Source organism: Bombyx mori, chromosome 2 (genome assembly GCF_030269925.1).
Source record: "Bombyx mori chromosome 2, ASM3026992v2".
In the NCBI taxonomy this organism is placed as follows: Eukaryota; Metazoa; Arthropoda; class Insecta; order Lepidoptera; family Bombycidae; genus Bombyx; species Bombyx mori.
In genome coordinates this window covers 4,404,759-4,421,796 of record NC_085108.1, presented here as the reverse complement: position 1 = coordinate 4,421,796, position 17,038 = coordinate 4,404,759, and the positions used below count along the sequence as shown (strand labels likewise).

At 41.1% G+C, this 17,038-nt stretch overlaps 1 protein-coding gene across 4 annotated transcripts; it reads left to right on the top strand.

The window, feature by feature from the left end:
- Positions 1-63: 63 nt before the first annotated feature.
- LOC101735849 (uncharacterized) lies at positions 64-15,868 on the top strand. Of its 4 annotated transcripts, none has more exons than XM_062672957.1 (10): positions 64-211; positions 5,345-5,465; positions 6,403-6,610; positions 7,231-7,558; positions 8,304-8,466; positions 10,109-10,248; positions 11,434-11,572; positions 12,983-13,204; positions 14,944-15,114; positions 15,717-15,868. In XM_062672957.1, the coding sequence occupies exons 2-10, from the start codon at positions 5,349-5,351 to the stop codon at positions 15,840-15,842; spliced, it is 1,614 nt and encodes a 537-aa protein (XP_062528941.1). In that variant the 5' UTR covers positions 64-211; positions 5,345-5,348; the 3' UTR covers positions 15,843-15,868. The 4 variants fall into 4 exon arrangements, with proteins under 4 accessions (XP_062528941.1, XP_021208382.1, XP_021208384.1 ...); XM_021352707.3 differs by having other exon boundaries at positions 155-312; XM_021352709.3 differs by lacking the exon at positions 64-211 and adding an exon at positions 446-523.
- Positions 15,869-17,038: the final 1,170 nt, after the last annotated feature.

Sequence of the window (17,038 nt, the reverse complement as noted above, 5' to 3'; positions counted from 1 at the left end):
CTCACATTTGTGCACTTTCACAGATACTAAACAGTTAATAAACCACCGTTATTACACGTTTAAACCTGAAGAAACACTAAATAAACAAAATAAAACAAATCACACAAAAAGTCACTTCTAAAATCGTAATACGGTAATAATAGTTAAACAGTTAATAAACAGTGACCCTCGTGTGCTGACGCTGATTTGTATTATACCCACAGTTCTCGTGGTAAATAAATTTAAAAAAATTTGTTTTGTGAAATACAGTTTCCTTATTGCTGCTGTATTACCACGCCTAGCAACTGTTCGCTTATTATCATAGTGCCACCGGTATGTATAGCTTTTGATGTTTATGTGCGACAAACATTTATACTAAAGGTGCATTTTCTTTTTTGTGGCGCCAACAAATACCTTGAAAGTAATCTATATTTATAAAAATGAATTGCTGTTCGTTAGTCTCGCTAAAACTCGAGAACGGCTAAACCGATTTAGCTAGTTTTGGTCTTAAATTATTTGTGGAAGACCAGAGAAGTTTTTAAAGGTAAATAAATATGAAAATGCTCGGAATTAAATAAAAATAACAATTTTGTTTTTCCTTTGATGTGTCCCCCGTCGGACGGATTCCTTTTGTTTGTTGTAAGTTTATTTTATATAAAGTTAAGGTCTTTTATTTATCGATTGAGGCACTACGAAGTCTGCCGGGTCAGCTGGTTTGTAATAGAAGAATATCTACATATTAGTAACATGAAAAAAAAAATGTTTTAATTACAATTTAATTATTCCCAACGTATCGTATACTTTATAGTTTTAGATGTCGCGGAAGAATATTCAAAGTTTTAATTTTCGTAAAAGTAATTTTACATATTTCTTCCACTACATTTTTATATTGAAATGTTTGTTTCTGTAATACACATTATCAGTACACGTAATCTTGAACAAACATGCGCTAAACAATTTATAATATTTATGTAACAAATTATCAGCATAACAATTATGTACGTGAAATGCGATAAGAATATATTAATCGCTCAGTTTTGTTTGTATTTAATAACAAGACGGACGCTTTCTTTGGTGCTAATTAAATTTCACAATTACAAAGCAGTGATATCATATTATCGATTTTATAAGTGAAATGTAAGTTATTTTGAGTACGTATCTATATATTAATACGTGAAGCAAAAACTTTGTATCCCTTTTTACGAAAATTGCGCGGACGGAGGAGTATGAAATTTTACACACTTATAGAGAATATAGAGAAGAAGTGCACAATGCTAATATTTTTTTAAATAATGCATAAAAGATACATTAAATCAATAAAGAAAACATTACACATTACATACCATGTATTTGACGCACACACCCACGCATACTATTTATTGTCAAACTTTTGTTCTTGACGTCTGTTGTCAAATTGAGAATATATTAATTATTGTTTGTCTTTGTTAATATTTTTTGTTGTGTAGTTTTGGAGATATTTGTGATTATAGAAGTATAAAATACAATCATAATAGTATACAAACTTACAATTCCAATTAAATAAAGGCGAATTTCGACTACTGCGGGACCTCTAGTTATAATTAATTGATCGCGCGCATCAAGTAGGTTGACTGAACTATTATAGTGGTTTATTTTTTAACATCACTTAGTAATTTACAAAGTATCGTTTTTGTTAGAATAACAAATAATATTTTATGAAATTGTTTTTTAAATCTTAATACGCGGTTATAAGGTGTAAATTTCGTAAATGTTTTAGAGATTCACGGGATATAGAAAAACCAATGAACGCTGCTATATGTCATGAGGGCGATGACCTCGCGCGTCATTCCAATGCATTCAATGCAAAAAAGATAGACAGTATTGTAGGCTCTCAGAGACTAGATAACGTATAAATGAGTCGTCTATTATCAAAGGTGGCAATCTGTGCATTTGGACAAAAATTTTTTATTGATATGTCAATACAGATTGATTTGAATATAATCGTCTCCTTCAAAGAATACGGTTCAAAACCTGCATTAAATAAAGGTTAATAGTTAACCTGTTATTTATCTAAGATGTCGTTCCGAAGAGTTTTATGACTGCCAATGGAATACAAAGTCAATAATTCGTTTTTCTGATTTACCAATCATTGTCCAAAAGTCAGATTGCCGGCTTTGATAATAGTCGACTCAAATATACCGTCACTAACATTAATACGTGACGTCATAAACTCAATTGTATTTAAATGGTTGTGTTACTAATAAATATGGAGGTTAGATTAAGGAACATCATCTTGTATGAAGTTGAAAAAGTGTCCACCTGTATATAGCAAGTTGTTGTTGGAAGACTCACCGAAATAGCGCTAGTGTTGCAAGTGGAAAATAAATAACATTTTAAGTGAAAGTGAAGTCGTTGTGGCCTAAAAGATAAGACGTCCGGTGCATTCGTATGTAGCGATGCACCGGTGTCCGAATCCCGCAGGCGGGTACCAATTTTTCTAATGAAATACGTACTTAACAAATGTTCACGATTGACTTCCACGGTGAAGGAATAACATCGTGTAATAAAAATCAAAAGCCGCAAAATTATAATTTGCGTAATCACTGTTGGTAGGACCTCTTGTGAGTCCGCACGGGTAGGTACCACCAGCGCGCCTATTTCTGCCGTGAAGCAGTAATGCGTTTCGGTTTGAAGGGCGGGCTAGCCGTTGTAACTATTGTGAGACCTTAGAACTTATATCTCAAGGTGGGTGGCGCATTTACATTGTAGATGTCTATGGGCTCTAGTAACCACTTAACACCAGGTGGGCTGTGAGTTCGGCTAACCAACATCTAAGCAATAAAAAAAAGTGGTAGTTTATTGTATCGCTTTTAAATTCTTTCCACTTGCCACACAGACAGCAGATACTTTATATTACACTTACACCGGTCACTCACATGCGCACGAATACGCAAACCCACAAGTGTAGGACGACATTTGCGAATGGTTATGCAAAGTTTTCGCTGCATTCGTGGTTTTCCAAGCTGTGTCGGTTTTTTAACAGACATCAAAGTGCGCGAACCTCGAACCTTCACGTAGTCTCCCACACATTCGCTTGCCCAGTTGCGCCAACGATTGCGAAGGTAACGGACGTATACTATACGCCATTTTCATAGTTCGTGACGTCTACTGTGTAGCGTATTTTCATCAAAAGAAATCCCATAAAAACAGCATGGCTGTTAATGATGTCTGGGAAAGAATTAAAAACTCTTTTTCTCTTCAATGTTCTATTGACGAATTAAAAAGGAGGAGAAATTCGTAATTCTCCTCGACATTCGTAAACAAGTGTAGGAGGAAGCGCAAACGGGTTCGCAAATTGAGTATGCGAACCCATTTGCACAGCCGCTAGGTTTGCGAATGAATGTTTGACGGCCCTTCACATGCGCGCAAACATTTATTTTATTTATTTATTTATTTATTTAGACACACCAACAGCAATACACACAAAACATTCAAGCTTAAAATTAACATGTATAAAATTAAGTACTGGTATGTAAGCCAGTTACAGGCATGTACAGCAATCTCTTATAACACACTATGACATGTTACAGCAATATATATATTTGAAAACAACATGAAAACAAGAGCTAACTACACACACTACTAACTTCACAGATTACTAAATAAGAAATAATGCACATATTTATATAGTAAAAAATTATAAAAAAAATTATAAAACTATAAAAAAATTAAAAAAAAAAAAAAACCACTGACATGCGCGCAAATATTCGTACATTGTACGAATATTTGCGCGCATGTCAGTGGCCGGCATTAGATGGTGTTCCTTATTTCTACCGACCATACTCATAAAGCAAAATAGCCCCGCAACAGATATAAACAAAGCTGAACATAGCACATGTCCGCTTAAGCAAAATGTATGACGGTTCACCTGGTTTTAATAAGTTTAAATATATAATTACGGGGTAGAACATAATCAAAACTCTTTTTACGAAAACTAAGGCTTTAAGGCTTCGGTGACAATGAAAACTGTAGAATATTCGACGCTACGGAATTAATAAACATAGGCTTAAGCCGCAAAAGTAGTTTTAAGTAATTATTAATACAAATCTAAAACTTTAGATTTCCGAGACTTAGAGGAAGGGAAAAAGGAAGATATGTTCCCGCCAAAAGTCTGTCAAATGTCAATCTCAAACCTCAGTGTTGACAGTCATTTTTACTAAAACTAAGGCTTTAATATTCATCCGTGACCACAAAACTGTAATATATTTGAAGCTACGGAATTAATAGACGTAAGATTAAGTCGCAAAAGTAGTTTTAATTATTACAACGACTTGTGACAGCTGTGGCAAAAAAGTGGAAGTTATTTGTGCAACGGCCAACCTACTTGGCGGCCAACCTACTTATTGTACGAGTACCTACAGCCGTAGCGTTCACAGCATTGCTTATAATCTGTGGGAGATAGAAAGCCCGCCAAAATTAAAACATGCCTACATCATTTATTAATTGTAAAATGTTGTACATAAAATTGGTAGTTCACCTTACAATTTGCATAATAATTGCGTTACTTAATTAAAAATCGACTTAAGCATATTATTATATTATTATACGTCATCCATTGACACAAGTGTATTTATTATATACCTTCTTCTTCTTAGTCGCATAATTCATTGCCGAAGGTCGTGTCCTTGAAAAGCCTTCGTGGCTCTTTATACAATCACTAGCGGCCCGCTCCGCCTCCGCTCGGGTCTTTAACAAAAATTTCAACGATATTTGAAATTGTTTTATTTTTTTAAATAAAATAACACTTATTGTGGCATAACTATAATACATAATATGTTGTCGTGACATTTTTTGTAAATAATAATGTGTTCTACAAAGTCGTAGTACATTATTTTATTCTATCATCGATAGTTTTTGCAGGGCACGCGATGTAAAGAATATTTTATGTAATTTATTTACACCTTGCGTTACATTATTGGAGTTTTAGTAAGGATCCCAATTTTTTTTAAAAAAGATTATAGCTTATGTCACTCCGAAATAGTGTAGCTTCCAAACAGTGAAATAATTTTTCAAATCGGTTTATTAGTTTCGAAGCCTATTCAATACAAACAAACAAACAAATCTTTCCCCCTTTATAATATTAGTATAGAATAGATAATATTAGTATAGTTTATCTATATGATCCTTAAAACCGGATAGCTTCGCGTTTCAAATATGCTTCGCGTATCGATATCTCAGTGTTACATGGTAAATCATATAAATAAAAAATGATCCTTATTTATTACAGATATTTTATGGTTCATTTAAAAATTCGTATAGAAATTCATTCAAATTCAAATTTATTCAAATTTCAAGTTCAAATTCATTTTATGTTTCATATCTATAGAAAGATGCTGAAGAATCCTAACTACGTGTACGGGTCCAGGGACATCACCGTTCCGCTGCACTTGAACTTCGGCCAGTTCATACTGGACAGAATGTGGATGCACAAAGACAGGATTGCACAGGTAAAAAAAACACGAATCCGGAACTCCTAATGTGTTTAATGAAGATGAATAGTCAAGGAAACAATAATTAATATCGAAGTAATCATTTACAAAGTATTTTTCTTTCTTTCCTGTGTTCACACAAACAAATAAAGTTTGGCATGTGGTCCTTGGAAGTTGTTGACCTCTCGCGTTAGTTGATTTTTATTTGTGTTGCATTGCGCGCCATGCAAATTTATTATCAATTTATCATTTAATTTTTCAATATTAATTTATTTATTCAATACAGAGATTGAGAGACGCATACGACTGGGTTGGTCGGCATTTGGGAAATTCCGTGCAATCCTCACCTCGCAAATTCCTCAATGCCTGAAGACAAAAGTCTTTAACCAGTGCATTCTCCCCGCTATGACCTACGGCGCGGAAACCTGGACACTGACGGCAGGGCTGGCCCATAAGTTAAGAGTCGCACAGCGGGCGATGGAGAGAGCTATGCTAGGTATTTTTCTAAGGGACAAAATCCGGAACGAAGAAATTCGACGGAGAACCAAAGTCGACGACATAGCTCTCAAAGCTAGCAGGCTGAAGTGGCAATGGGCCGGTCACATCTGTCGAGCCAGCGACGCCAGGTGGGGGAGGAAAGTCCTCGAATGGAGGCCACGGATGGGTACAAGGAGCGCGGGGCGTCCTCCAACCAGGTGGACTGACGACTTAGTGCGCACGGCGGGAAGTCGTTGGATGCGGAAGGCGGAGGACCGCATTATGTGGAAGGCATTGGGGAAGGCCTATGTCCAGCAGTGGGCAGATAAAGGCTGATGATGATGATGATGATGATGATGATTTAATTTTATTTTGCACTATCTAATTCTGTCTGCTTTCGCGAGAGGTTCCTATGCATTTTAGTCTAAAACATATGATTCGCACAAAAAAAATCTATAAAAACCTCTAATTACTTCAGACAAATGGAGCCACAGGCGAAACTATGACCTACGGGGAAATTGTGCAGCAATCTATGAGATTCGCTATCTCGCTCTCTCGACTGGGCGTACGTAAAGGAGAGAGAATAGCGATACTATCTGAGAACAGACAAGAGTTTTGGACTGCTGTGATTGGTCCGGCATGCGTCGGCGCCATTGTCACTACTATAAGCACTAATTATGTTAAAGGTAATATTCTTCATAAATCGACTGATTTGTAAAGAGCCTCAAAAGATTTTTACTGGTGGTAGGACCTCTTGAGAGTCCGCGCGGTTGGGTACCACCACCCTGCCTATTTCTGCCGTGAAGCAGTAATGCGGTTTGAAGGGCGAGGCATCCGTTGTAACTATACTTGAGACCTTAGAACTTATATCTCAAGGTGCGTGGCGCATTTACGTTGTAGATGTCTATGGGCTCCAGTAACCACTTAACATCAGGTGGGCTATGAGCTGGTCCACCCATCTAAGCAATAAAAAAAATGTTCTAATGATTCATATCCACTATCATTGTACATATCGAAGGGTGAAAAGATATGGTAGCACTAGGTACCAGGGTGGTGGTACCAAAGATACCACAGGTACAGCCACCCTGCTTATTTCTGCCGCGAATCAATGGCTCGAAGAGTGGGGTAGCCAGTGTATTATTCCACTGAGACTTTGAATTCACGTCTCAATGTGAGTTGCGAAGTTTTTTTAACGTCCATGTCATATAACCGCCGATCACCAGGAGGGCAGTGAAACACACATCAAAGCAACTAAAAATCATTTCAATTCCATCGCTGACCTAAACCGCCGCTGCTTACTTTCCAGGCGAACTAAAACACGCAATGAACATATCAAAACCGAAATACGTGATAATATCGCCGAAAATGCACGAGAGGCACGTGCGAACGTTAAAATCGTTTGGATTCATTGAGAAAACGATAATTTTCGGCGACGCTGGGTCGAAAAGCGGTTTATATTCGTTCGACGAGTTAGTATTGGCCGGTGGCGGGTCTGAGATTGAAATCGAGAAGTTCACCGCGGTCAACGTGAATGGGCAGAACGATGTTTTGTTCATGGTCTATTCCTCTGGGACCACCGGCTTGCCAAAGGGAGTGCTGTTAACGCATTACAACGTTATAGCAGCGTGTTGTTTGTGAGTTTTTTCGTTTACAATAATATGTTTTCATTATACACAGGAACTTGCTTTAACACATTCGAGTTTACTCTTGAATCGATCCAGAAACTCTTGAAGTCAACGTCGAAGTATTTACCATCGGTTACGGATATCAGCCATACCATCCATACCATCCATACTACAGTTCATCCATACTACGGTTCATCCATACTACGGTTCATCCATACTACGGTTCATCCATACTACGGTTCATCCATACTACGGTTCATCCATACTACAGTTCATCCATACTACGGTTCATCCATACTACGGTTCATCCATACTACGGTTCATCCATACTACCTGGAGCCACTGCGTTCATCCACAGTGCGTTTCCAGAGATATTTTTTGCCACGTACCATCCGGCTATGGAATGAGCTCCCCTCCACGGTGTTTCCCGAGCGCTATGACATGTCCTTCTTCAAACGAGGCTTGTGGAGAGTATTATGCAGTAGGCAGCGGCTTGGCTCTGGCCCTGGCATTGATGAAGCCCATGGGCGACGGTAACCATTCACCATCAGGTGGGCCGTATGCTCGTCTGCCTACAAGGGCAATAAAAAAAACCTGAGTCACAGATAAGCCACGTCGAAAACATTTTTAACACCGTTTTTTTTTAAATATTAGGTACATCCATATCATTATTTTTTGTTTGTTCAATCCTAAGATATTTCTGTGATACAAAGAGCGTTGCTGGTGGGATGCTTAATTTTTGCAAACGTTTTAGGCCTGTGACTTTCGACCCGAAGCAGCCGACTCTAAGCGTCGGTCCGTGGTACCACGTAATGGGTCTGGTCGGTAGCATCACTGGGATGGCTAGCGGTAGAATCGGGGTTTATCTGGACAAATTCGACGTTGAACTATACTTGAAGACAATCGAGAGGTATAAGGTAGGGTTGGTTTTTTTTTTGTACCTAAGCTGATAGCCTTGAGAGGCTATTTCAGTGTAACCTTAACTATTGGGTGAGCTAACGGAGCTCAAACCTGACAACGTTGCTAACACGAACCCTAGCAAGAGTCGTAATTCGCAGAATCCACCACCGGATCGGAAATGCTACCCACTGAAAAGATCCGGCGAGAAACTCAGTGGGCTGTGTCTGTGGGTTAATTTACTCGTCGAGCCCTACGTCGCAAGCGACGGATTCGACGAGAACGGTGACCGGTGCTTGAAGTACCTAAAAGCACCGTTAGTGGATCGGGAGGATCTGAGATGACGTGTTTTGGGCGACGTCGACTGCTTTCCATTCTGTCCGCAGGATCGGGAATGTTGGATGCTTAACTGTTTCGGTCTTTACGTGCGGGTCTGTCGCCGCCTAAGCAGTAAAAGGGTATAGGTTCTCTTTTGGCTGAGCCCGTGTGCGCTGGCGTCTGCTAGTGGCACTGGATATGCCCCTGGGCCACCAACACTGGTACGCAGCGGCTTGGCTCTGCCTCTGGCGTTGCTGAAGCCCATGGGCGACGGTAACCACTCACCATCAGGTGGGTCGTATGATCGAATGCCTACAAGGGTAATAAAAATAGCAACGTCACTAAAAAAACAATGTTGAGGGAGAGAGTTGAATTTCAGTTTTTTCTGTTTAATGTTTGATTTTATCCTTGGGTTTGTTACTAAGAAATCCGTGTTTATAACAGTATCTCAGTTTAAACAAGTCTTTGAGAGATAGTTATTGCATTTTTTTTATCATTTACCATGTTCGATCTAACTATATATTTCTTTCTACTTATATAACGGGCAAGATACTGGCTTAAATTTCTTTTAGAGTAGGTTCATTTTTTATTTTTATTGAGCATATAAAGAGTGAGCTCGTCCAACCATCTCACCTGGTATTAAGTGGTTACTGGAACCCATAGACATCTACAAAGTAAATGCGCCACCCACCTTGAGATATAAGTTCTAAGGTCTCAGTATAGCTACAACGTCTGCTCCACCCTTCAAACCGAAACGCATTACTGTTTCACGGCAGAAATAGGCAGGGCGGTGGTACCCTGCCCGTGCGCACTCACAAGAAGTCCTACCACCAGTAATTACGCAAATTATTATTATTATTATTATTATTTTTTATTGCTTGGATTGGTGGACGAGCTCACAGCCCACCTGGTGTTAAGTGGTTACTGGAGCCCATAGACATCTACAACGTAAATGCGCCACCCACCTTGAGATATGAGTTCTAAGGTCTCAGTATAGTTACAACGGCTACCCCACCCTTCAAACCGACACGCATTACTGCTTCACGGCAGAAATAGGCAGGGCGGTGGTACCTACCCGTGCGGACTCACAATAGGTCCTACCACCAGTGATTACGCAAATTATAATTTTGCGGGTTTGATTTTTATTACACGATGTTATTCCTTCACCGTGGAAGTCAATCGTGAACAATTGTTAAGTACGTATTTCATTGGAAAATTTGGTACCCGCCTGCGGGATTCGAACACCGGTGCATCGCTCAACACGAATGCACCGGACGTCTTATCCTTTAGGCCACGACGACTTCATCGTGCAATGAGATTTACACCACCGACGATTGCATGCAGGTGGTCCAGCTGACCGTGGTACCCCCGATCTTGGTCGCAGTCTGCAAGTCTACCAGCACTTTGGACCTGGGCTCTGTTAGACTGATATATTCGGGGGCCGCTCCCCTGCACAAGGACACGGCCAAGGCTGCCTTCGAAAAGTAAGACCTGCCATTGTAATTACTTTATCCGATTACCGAAAATACGAATTAGTTTTTTTATTGTATCGGTAGACTAGCATACGGCCCACCTGATGGTGAGTGGTTACCGTCGTTAATGGATGTCAGAAATGCCAGCGGCAGAGCCAAGCCGCTACCTAGCGTTTAATACTCTCCACAAGCCTCGTTTGAAGAAGGACATGTCATAGCGCTCGGGAAACACCGTGGAGGAGAGCTCATTCCATACCTGGATGGTACGTGGCAAAAAAATCTCTGGAAACGCACTGCGGATGAATGCAGTGGCTCCAGGTAGTACGGATGAACTCTACTCCGGGGGCGGGCGGTGCGATGGTAAAAACGAGACGATGGTATCATCTCGAACGATTCCTCAGAGCACTCCCCATGGAACATACGGTACAGAATACAGAGGGAACCGATGTCCCTCCGCAAACCCAGAGGTTCAAATCCAGAGGATCCGCAAGAATGGGATATTTTTTTGGGATACGTTTTAGTATGCTTGGATCGTCATGATACGAAGATGAAAATCGATAGCAAACAAACGGCCAGACCTGAAGATTATTTAGTATTTATATATAAGTTAGTTCTGTGTGAAATGAAATGTTAAAGTCTGGATATATATTTTCTTTAAATTGACGGTAGTTAGTATTTTAATGATAGCACATCAGTAGTCCGCGACCACGGTTTTTTTTATAGCTTAGATGAGTGGACGAGCTCACAGCCCACCTGGTGTTAAATGATTACTGGAGCCCATAGACATCTGCAACGTAAATGCGCCATCCCCCTTGAGATATAAGTTATGGTAAACGGTTACTGTAAAGCATTCAAAACATCACTAATTACCGCGCGGGTAGATACCACCACCCCGCCTATTTCTGCCGCGAAGCAGTAATGCGTTTCCGTTTCAAAGGTGGGGCAGCCGTTGTACTGTTAAAACGGAGATCTTACAACTCATGTCTCGAGGTGGGTGGCGGTATTTACGTTGTAGACGTCTACGTTGGGTGGTCTCCGGTTACCGCTTAACACCAGGTGGGCCGTTAGCTCGTCCAACCATCTAAGCTATAAAAAAATAATATGAAATGATAGTACAAAAACGCGATGCTTTCACGAAAATCAATCAAAAGGATACATAATATTAATTTATACGTTAATATTACTTTTCGGGATCAGGTTCCCGAACCTTAGAGGAGTCTTCCAAGGTTACGGGTCGTCAGAGACGACCCTGGGCATCACCAGATACACGTACACCCAATTAGACATCGCGAAACCGGGCAGCGTGGGTCTGGCTGCACCCGGATGCGTGCTGAAGGTGAAACCAGAATATTTTACGATTTTAAAATAATTCAGTGTCTAGCTAAAGATTCCCAGTGTTAAACAAATATAAACGATTTGAAATCAAAAACGCAAAAACATGGCTTTTGTTAAAAAGTCGTCGTGGCCTAAAGGATAAGACGTCCGGTGCATTTGTATCTAGCGATGCAACGGTGTTCGAATCCCGCAGGCGGTTACCAATTTTTCCAATGAAATACGTACTTAACAAATGTTCACGATTGACTTTTATGGTTAAGGAATAACATCGCGTAATAAAAAACCAAACCCGCAAAAATTAATTTGCGTAATTACTGGTGGTTAGGACCTCTTGTGATTCCGCACGGGTAGGTACCACCGCTCTGCTTATTTCTGCCGTGAAGCACTAATGCGTTTCGGTTTGAAGAGTGATGCATCCGTTGTAAATATACTGAGACCTTAGAACTTATATCTCCAGGTGGACTGTGAGCTCGTCCACCCATCTAAACAATAAAAAAAAAAAAAATAAGGATATTTTAAGGTCTGTTATTTTATGCACAATTACTTAAAAAGTATAATTAAAAAGTCGGAGAGAAGTCTGGTCCTAAACTAAAATTCCCTGTTCTATGGAAACAAGAAACGGATTACATACGTTTTAATATATAAATAAATAGACTGCTTCAATGGCTGAAGGCCTCAAACGGCGGAAATATGAAAATCTCTCTAAAGATTTTATTTTTGTTCCGTTTGGGGTAGAAACTTTGGGCCCCTGGGGCCCATCTGCCAAAAGCTTTTTTAAGGACCTTAAAAAAAACTATTTGAGGCCTCGGGAGACCAGAAGGCCGGTACGTATTTTGCACAAAGAATTGGCATTGCTATCCAACGTGGAAATGCTGCCAGCCTTCTGGGAACGCTGCCAACTGGCGGTGAGCTAATGCAGATTTTCTATTTATAAGTAGCTTTACCTAAATAATAATTATTTTTATTCATTTAATAGATATTAAGTACCCACACGAAGAGAATTTACAGACTTGTTCAACAAACGAATGTCTGGCCGATATGGAAATAGAGCCTAAAGCCCTCGCCTTAGTAGTGAAGGGAAATAACTGTTACACCAGACAATCGTATATTTATTTTTTTATTGCCCTTGTAGGCAGACGCGCATACCTGACGGCGAGTGGTTACCGTCGCCCATGGACGTCCAAAATGTCAGGGGCAGAACCAAGCAGCTGCCTATCGTTAAATTTAAAGCCATCGGCGTTTGACGCCCATAGATTGAATAGTCCGCACAAACCAGTATTGTAGAAGATCCTTATTGGGAGCGTTGTAACTGTCCACACATTGCCATCCAGTCTCAAATGCGTCCCAAGGTTCGCCACATGGATCGATCCTCAGCCGCAGTCAGCGCACACATTAAAATTGCCCATTACAGATAGTCGACATAAAAACCCGCCAGCCTCTTGGCCCTAATCAAACAGGAGAGATTTGCGCAAAGGGTGCGCTCCTTATGAAGGGCTACATCGGGAGGGCCAGGTCCGAAGACTTTGATGACGAGGACTTCTACAGGACTGGCGACGTAGGCTACTACGACGAGGACGGACACTTCTACATCTGTGATAGGATTAAGGAACTCATCAAATATAAAGGATATCAGGTTGGTTCATATAAGCAGTTGCGCAGCTGGTAATTAGTTGGTCTAGACTAGCAGTATGCTACGTATGGTATCCTTAACCCTGTAATGCATCGTTAAGTGGCTCAGTTATAATCTTGCTTTATATCCTGAAGGGTATGGACAGGCATATGGGTTTTCTGCTCCTGTCCCAAGGTTGAGGACGGTATTAGAGGTTCTAATATATATGGACGCCGGTTGGCGTACCATCCGGCTTTGGAACGAACTCCCCTCTACGGTGTTTCCCGAGCACTATGATATATCCTTCTTTAAACGGTACTTTTACTGGTGGTAGGACCTCTTGTGAGTCCGCGCGGGTGGGTACCACCACCCTGCCTATTTCTGCCGTGAAGCAGTAATGCGTTTCGGTTTGAAGGGTGGGGCAGCCGTCGTTACTATACTTGAGACCTTAGAACTTGTATCTCAAGGTGGGTGGCGCATTTACGTTGTGGATGTCTATGGGCTCCAGTAACCACTTAACACCAGGTGGGCTGTGAGCTCGTCCACCCATCTAAGCAATAAAAAAAAAAAACGAGGCTTGTGGAGAATACAGAATAGTAAGCAGAGGCTTGACTCTGCCCCTGGTATTGCTGACGTCCATGGGCGACAGTAACCACTCACCATCAGGTGGGACGTATGCTCGTCTACCTACAAGAGCAATAAAACAAGGCCATGGTGGATGGTGAACTTCTTAACACATCTACTTAATAAATAAATATACCCTACTCTATTGGCCTATTTACTTTATCTAATAAGGTATTGTCGTGAGTTATACAGTCCTTGACGCGTGTGCGAATTGTCAAGTTAATCGGACGTCTTCAAGTCAGTTAAAATGATCTATATATTAATACGTGAAGCAAAAACTTTGTATCCCTTTTTACGAAAATTGAGCGGACGGAGGAGTATGAAATTTCCCACACTTATAGAGAATATAGAGAAGAAGTGCACAATGCTAATATTTTATTAAAATAATGCATAAAAGATACATTAAATCAATAATGAAAACATTACACACACTACATACCATGTATTTGAAGCACACACGCATGCATACTATTTATTGTCAAACTTTTGTTCTTAGCGTCTGTTGTCAAATTGAGAATAGATTAAATATTGTTTGTTTTTGTTAATATTTTTTTATAGAGTAGCCTTGGCGAAACTTGTGCTTATAGAAGTATAAAATACAATCATAATAGTGTACAAACTTACAATTCCAATTAATTATAGTCGAATTTCGACTACCGCGGGACCTCTAGTATTCAAAGATTCCTGTTACATACAAACAAACATACCAATAAAAATGAAAGCGGGTAAAATCAAATAAATTTCTACGTATCGTCTTCTCGCATTAAAACTCTATAATCTCAAAACTTACTAATTTTACAGGAGAGTGTCTTAAAGGTTTAACATGTAATATTTTTAATATTAATCATATTTGCAATATTTATTTTTTATTATTTACCAGTTACATTATCTGTCTTTTAAAGTAAGATAAAATTATGTATTATATTTATTTAATTTTATGTGTGTAATTTTGTTAATAGTAGCCAAAATATAGGTAAACTAAAAAAAAAAAATCAACCACACTCTTTTGACAGTATTTATGAGAAAAATACTGCTTTTACCCAATTGTTTACGCATATTAACTCAATTTCGAACATTTTTGGTAATTGTACACTTTAAATGCGAAAAGGCGATATCTGATCCAATCGACTTGAACCCAGGTGCCTCCAGCCGAACTGGAAGCGGTCCTGCTGCAGCACGAAGCAGTGAAAGACGCCGGTGTCGTCGGCATAGAGGACCGCGCGGCAGGAGAGGTGCCATTAGCCTTCGTTGTACGCCAACCAGGGAAGGAAGTCACTGAACAGGACCTCAAAGATTTCGTGGCACGGACGGTATATCTTTTTTCTTTTTTTTAGCTTAGATGGGTGGACGAGCTTACAGCCCACCTAGTGTTAAGTGATTACTGGAGCCCATAGAGATCTACAACGTTAATGCGCCACACACCTTGAGATATAAGTTCTGAGGTCTCAGTATAGTTACGTGGGCTGCCCCACCCTTCAAACCGAAACGCATAACTGCTTCACGGCAGAAATAGGCAGGGTGGTGGTGCGGACTCACAAGGGGTCCTACTACCAGTAAACTTTTTCTCTAGCTTTTGCCCGCGACTGCGTCCACGTGGAATAGTTACATTGGCATAACGCTAAATTTTACCCCCCACTTCACTTACGTAGAAATTGACAATATATTTGAATTATAGAATGTTAAGGATGTTAATGTTATTACTGGTGGTAGGACCTCTTGTGAGTCCGCACCACGTCCTTTTCCATATTCTCAATAAGTGTGGGAAATTTCATACTCCTCCGTCCGCGCAATTTTCGTAAAAAAAGGGACACAAAGTTTTGGCTTCACGTATTAATATATAAATCTATGCGTCGTAAAACATTCCGTTATTTAAATTCAATTAAATTTCCTTCCGACCGTTTTTACCTTCCAGCTATCAAATCCGAAACACCTTCGGGGCGGAGTACGCTTCGTGACCGAAATACCGAAGAACCCCAGCGGGAAAATACTGAGGCAGGAGCTCAGGAAATTAGCTAAATCCCGAAAGAGCAAACTTTAATAGCGCTAATAAAATATCTGTACTTTTTTGCATTTTTATTTGGGGGGATTGACAAGGGATGGTTCTGCTATTGAGCTTAGAAACAAATTTAGGTAGACTGACGGTTCTAAGGCCTAGAACGCACTAGCGGCTCGCCGTATTCCTGATAACCGTTATCGTCTTGGTTCTAATGCGGTCTGCCGCAATCGTCAGTGCTTCTAGAATTATTGTACATGATGGACGTCGAAGAAGTTGCGGCGGCTATTTATTTATATTATCGTAAAAAATATCGTCGAAAAAATGAACACAGATTTTGGATACACGACATGACGGCAAAGAGTTTAAATTTTTTATTTGCTATTCCATATAGAGGGGCGTTCGAATGAACTTTTCTGTATCAAAATTCATGACCCACGCTCTGCGTACAGTTGTCTATCGAAACGTAGTGATTACTTGCTCAGTGTCTATCGACGACTGTGGCAGGGCGGGCGCGGCGTTTGCGGCTAACCGCGCCGTGCGTAGAGGGGATGACATTATTCAACCTATTGTACCTTTTTTTTTTTTTTTTTTTTTCGGGTAGAGGGCCGAACCTCCTACGAGGTCCCCGCGCAAAAGGGGCGCGCGGGGTATGTGAGACTCAACGATCTGCATGGTGTTGTGAGCAGACCGCGGGCCCAAGGATTTTAGAGCCCACCCACTAAACGACTCCTCTGCACTCTTACACCCGACGTCCGATCCCCTCCGAGGTCAGAACCCGGATGAGGTAGGGGGGCTACCGCGGTCAACACTACAACCAGACGGCGCGGCTCACCCCAAGGACGCCCAGCCGACGGAGCCTTCGAGGCGAATCGAAGGCTCTGAAACGTCGGCCGTCTCGGTACGGCAGCCCGTCGGGCCGCCCAGACGGTGCCGCTGGTGTCCCGGAATACCCCGCTGGATCAGAACCAGCCTGCCGGGTCGGGACGCGATACACCGTCGACCGGTCGCTCTAATCACTCCACGGCAGCGCGCTAGAGTGCTGGTAGCGCGCCGCGCGGCCTCACCCCCTCAGGTCGCCCCTTGACCTTCACCGGGGGGAGGCCGCCACCTACAGGGGCCGGGACGTACGGGCGTATTCCCGCCTCCGGCCCCCGGCTCGACGGCGACGGATCGGTGCGGAAAGGGAAGAGCTCTCCCTCTCTCGCTCCGCCGCCTCCTTCTGCGAGATGGTGGACTCG

What these genes read in the sequence shown, in the direction of transcription:
- LOC101735849 (XM_062672957.1), top strand. Translation starts at nt 5,349, where the DNA reads ATGCTGAAGAATCCTAACTACGTGTACGGGTCCAGGGACATCACCGTT. An exon ending in AAGCACTAATTATGTTAAAG is followed by an intron (nt 6,611 to 7,230) that starts GTAATATTCTTC and finishes CTTACTTTCCAG; the next exon opens with GCGAACTAAAACACGCAATG. An exon ending in GTTATAGCAGCGTGTTGTTT is followed by an intron (nt 7,559 to 8,303) that starts GTGAGTTTTTTC and finishes CAAACGTTTTAG; the next exon opens with GCCTGTGACTTTCGACCCGA.